This window comes from Macrobrachium nipponense, chromosome 36 (genome assembly GCF_015104395.2).
Source record: "Macrobrachium nipponense isolate FS-2020 chromosome 36, ASM1510439v2, whole genome shotgun sequence".
NCBI lineage: Eukaryota > Metazoa > Arthropoda > Malacostraca > Decapoda > Palaemonidae > Macrobrachium > Macrobrachium nipponense.
This window is the reverse complement of record NC_087220.1, coordinates 64945845-64950904: the sequence shown is the minus strand read 5'-3', so window position 1 is coordinate 64950904 and position 5060 is coordinate 64945845. Positions and strand designations below refer to the sequence as shown.

Genomic DNA, 5060 nt, shown 5'->3' with positions numbered 1-5060 from the left:
CGTACCCCAAAATTGCCAATAACTCCGTTCTTTTAAATAAAAAGGCAAGTGGTTCTACCCACATCCCCACCCCTACCACCACCCCCCCCCCCTCCCCCAACCCCCACCCCCCAAAACCCCCCTTCTCCCGGTTATACTGTCAGAGGGGGCAAAACAGGAAAATATATTTAAGAAGGAATTCCAATCTGTTTACGGTAAAGGATACTTTGGTTTGGCGGGGGGGGGGGGGGGGGGGGGGGGGGAGGTTCTTGGCGTCCCGGGGACGTCTTAGCCCATTTGATATCCTACACTTATCCTTAAAAGGGGACCGATGGGGAGGAGGAGGAGGAAGGAGGAGAGGGAGGAATATATTTGTAAATACTTTGGAAGGATTTTCGTTGGTTGGTGGCTATAATAATAATAATAATAATAATAATAATAATAATAATAATAATAATAATAATAATAATAATAATAATAATATACTATAAAAGGCTCTATTTACTACCAAAAATTACTTAATAATTAAAAAGGACTTTTTTTTTTTTTACAAAATAATAAAAAGACTTTTTTTTTTTTTACAAATAATAGACTATTGTTCTTACGAAACCTAATAATAATAATAATTATTCAATAATAACATTATTATTATTATTTTTATTATTATTATTAGGTTATTATTATTATTATTATTATTATTATTATTATTATTGAATAATTAATTAAATATTATTATTATTATTTATTATTATTATTATTATTATTATTATTTTTTATTATTAAATTATTATAGCAATAAAAAAAATTAAAAATCCAATTATATTTATTAATAATAATAATAATATAATAATAAGTAATATCAATAATAATAATAATAAGTAATAATAATAATAATCAAGTTCCCTCAACATAACTCTCTCCCTTGGCCGAGTATTATCCGGTATAGAGGTCACGCTGACCTGCATATCCGGACAATAAACGGACAGTTTTACGAGTTGTGTCCGAATCTTGCACATCAAGTGGACTAGTGGGGGAATTAGCGTTATTGTCACGGCGACTTGTCCTTACACACACACACACACACACACATAGAGAGAGAGAGAGAGAGAGAGAGAGAATGTTCATGAGTTTAAGTGACGATTGAGAGAGAGAGAGAGAGAGAATTACAAGGATTAGGATGTCTCAAAGACTTGTTAGTCCATCCGAGGAGACATCGTGTGCTCCTTTATCTCTCGGAGAGAGAGAGAGAGAGAGAGAGAGAATCTTCATGAGTTTAAGTGACGATTGAGAGAGAGTTACAAGGATTAAGATGTCTCAAAGACTTGTTAGTCCCATTCGAGGAGACATCGTGTGCTCCTTTATCTCTCGGGGAGAGAGAGAGAGAAGAGAGAGAGAGAGAGAGAGAATCTTCATGAGTTTTAAGTGGACGATTGAGAGAGAGAGAGAATTACAAGATTAGGATGTCTCAAAAGACTTGTTAGTCCATCCGAGAAGACATCGTGTGCTCCTTTATCTCTCGGAGAGAGAGAGAGAGAGAGAGAGAGAGAGAGAGAGAGAGAGAGGAGAGAGAGACTTCTAACAAAGTTTTCGGCCACATAAAACAACAAATCGTAATGAATATTAACTAAACACAAAATAATTGCAAAGTCCTACTTCACCACAGCACGTCAACATCCCCAACGCGAAAAATAACTTTAAAAAAACACACAAAACAAACCATCGATATTTTATATATATATATATATATATATATATATATATATATATATATATATATATATTATATATATATATATATAATATCTAATAGCAATTTTCTAATTTCTAAAATACCACAGTTATTTCCCGTTGTGTTCTAATATTACCCTCATATCTCTTTCTTAAATCATAGAGGGATTGTCGGTTATCAAAAGGTTTAGGGTTGCGTGAGGGGAAGGGGGAAGAATGAGGGAGGAAGAAGGAAGGGGGAGGATGAGGAGGGGAAGTGAGGGGCTGACAATGATCAGGAAGGGAATACGAAGGGGGGAAGAGGAGGAAAAGATGTAGGGGGAAGGAGAAAGACGATAAATGTATACAGAAGGGAGGGGAAAAGTATGGAGAGAGAGAGAGAGAAAGAGAGAGAGAGAGAGAGAGAGAGAGAGAGAGAGAGAGAGAGAATCATGTCACTGCAAATGGAACACCGTTGTTCACTGGAACTCCTGGAACATCAGTGTCACCCGGGTCATTTCAGACAGAATTCTGGCTTGGGAATGAAAAGCACTAAATCTCTCTCTCTCTCTCTCTCTCTCTCTCTCTCTCTCTCTCTCTCTCTCTCTCTCTCTCCTTTTTAAAGTTCATAATCTAATAATAAAATAATTATACTCATTGAGCAAGAACTCTTATTATAACAAATATTACAGTATTAAGCAATCGTCTCTCTCCCTCTCTCTTTTAAAGTTCGTAATTTCATAATCAAATAATCATATTCTCACAAACAAGATTCTTATTATAACATATTACAGTATTAATCAATCCACTCTCTCTCTCTCTCTCTCTCTCTCTCTCTCTCTCTCTCTCTCTCTCTCTCCTCTCTCTCTCTCTCTGAATTTTCCCCAAACTTAAGCACTTTTTTCCTCTCTCTCTCTCTCTCTCTCTCTCTCTCTCTCTCAACAATTAGCCTCAGTGCCCAGGATATGGGGTACGCGACTCCGGTAGGTACCCATGGGTATCAAAGAGCCTCAACTGTCCAATCACTTAGCGCTGACGTATTGGCGAGTGTCAGCCGCGTTCAACAGGACAGCACAAAGCGTTCAATAAACTCCTGGAAACTGACGCTCAAATTAGCCAGCGTCAGAGGATCTCTGTCTTGCTTCGGGCTGATGGCTTCTTCTAAAAGCCAAAGATTAAATGATGTTTTCTATTTATTGTCTGTCTTTTGACGTGGGCTGATAAGATTGAGGTTGGGAGGTGTCGTCTAAATTAGATGGCTTTGGGATAAAGGCCAGTTTCTTGAAACTACAGAAAATCACGGTTTGGTGGTCGTTTTTTTTTATGGGGAATATATTTTTAGAAATAATTTTCAAAGAGACTTAGAACTTTTCCGTTTTCTAAGGAATTTTTATATATATATATTTTTCAATAAATTTTAAGGATTTTTTTTTAGGATAAATGATTTTTTCCTTTTATCGATTTATTTATGTCCTCTTATAATAAAACCAATGAGCCTTGAGTTTTGTGTGTGTGTGTGTGTCTGTTTGTTTGTTAAAACAAGCACTCACGGGCAAGGCTCACTGGTTTTATTATAAGAGAAATAAATATAAATAAAGGCATGAAAAAAATTATTTATCCTATAAAAACCAGCCATACGATTCCTTTGAAAATTTAAAATATAATTCATAAAAAAACACACATATATCATTTGGCGTCCCCCCCACCCCCCAACACACATACGTGACTTTTGTATACTCATAAAATCTAACCCACAAACATCATGAAATGACAACAATACTTTTAGGTTCCTTCCACGTTTAATAAATAAACGAAAGAATGCGGAAGTCGTTAAAAAAAAAGCTCCTCCATCTCCCCCTAAAAATAAACAAAAAAGGCCGACCACCCTTTCCCTGCTCTCTATTCCCCCCCCAAAAAAAAAAAAAAACCAAAAAAAAAAAAACTCCTTCCCCCCCAAAAAAAAAAAATCCATCAAAAAAAAAAAAACCTCAAAAAAAAAAACTACCCATCTAAAATAAAATCACCCTGCCCCCCCCCCCCCCCCCAAAAAAAAAAAAACCCAAAAAAAAAAAAAATCCCATCTAAGAAAATATCCACCTGCCAAAATAAACCCTCACCCTTCTAAATTAAAACCCTGCCAAAAAATCCCCCCTGCCAAAAAAAAAACTTCTCCCATAAAAAAATCCCCCTGCCAAAAAAAAAAACCCCTCATAAAAAAACAAAAAAATCCCCCCTGCCAAAACAACTCTCCCATCGAAAAAAAAAAAAAAAAATTTTGCCGGGAAAAAAAAATTTTTTTTTGCCAAAAAAAAAAAAATACTCCCCTCAAAATCTCCCCCAAAAAACATCCTCCTTTCTAAAAAAAAAAAAAAAAAAAAACAATCCCCAAAAAAAAAAACAAAAAAAAACCATCTAAAAAAAAAATAAAACAAAAAAAAAATCCCCCTGCGTAAAAAAAAACAAAAAAAAAAAAAAAAAAAAAAAAAAAAAAAAAAAAGGACCCACTTACCCAATGGCGCCTCGTATGAAGACGGACATAACAGTGATGCCCAACCCACTGCCGCTGACGACGATGATTTCGACGATCTCCCTCCGCCTCTTGAAGTACTGCCCCACCATCAGCGTGGAGAATCCTCGTCATCCCTACGCCGATTCCTGCGGCGGGAGAGGGAGAGAGAGAGTGAGAATGCGAGAGGGTGAGAGAGAGTGGAATATGGGCAGGTATTGGGTTCATGGAAGGGGGTTTGTAAATATTATAATAATAATAATAATACTAATAATAATAATAATAATATAATAATAACAACAATAATAATAATAATAATAATAATAATAAGGTAACTTTTATAATAATTATAATAATAATAATAATAAGGTAACTTTTTATAATAATTATATAATAATAATATATATAAGGTGCTTTTAAAATAATAATAATAAATAGCAATCACGTATTTTTTATAATAATAATAATAATCATAATAATAAATAAGAATAATAATAATAATAATGATAATAATAACATAATAATAAGTTTTTTTTATATAATAATTAATAATAATAATTGAAAACTAAGTTGCTTTTAAAATAATAATAATAATAATAATAATAATATAATAATAATAATAATAATAGTAATAATAATAATAAGGTATTTTTTAATAATAATTATAATAATAAGAAAATAAGTTGCTTTTAAGAATAATAATAATAATAGTAATCAGGTTATTTTATATAATAATAACTAATAATAATAATAATAATAATAATAATAATAATAATAATAGAAAGTAAGGTGCTATAATAATAATAATAATAATAATAATAATAAGGATTTATATATAAATTATAATAATAATGAAAATAAGGTGCTC

At 32.9% G+C, this 5060-nt stretch overlaps 1 protein-coding gene across 1 annotated transcript in view; it reads right to left on the bottom strand.

Moving 5' to 3' along the window:
- LOC135203363 (monocarboxylate transporter 10-like) overlaps positions 1-4314 on the bottom strand; it is a gene marked incomplete at its 5' end in the record, with an annotated part of 20621 nt that extends 16307 nt beyond the window's left edge. Inside the window, 1 exon segment of the mRNA XM_064233097.1 lies at positions 4196-4314. Within this exon segment, the coding sequence (XP_064089167.1) occupies positions 4196-4314 (119 nt within the window).
- Between the last annotated feature and the right edge of the window lie 746 nt (positions 4315-5060).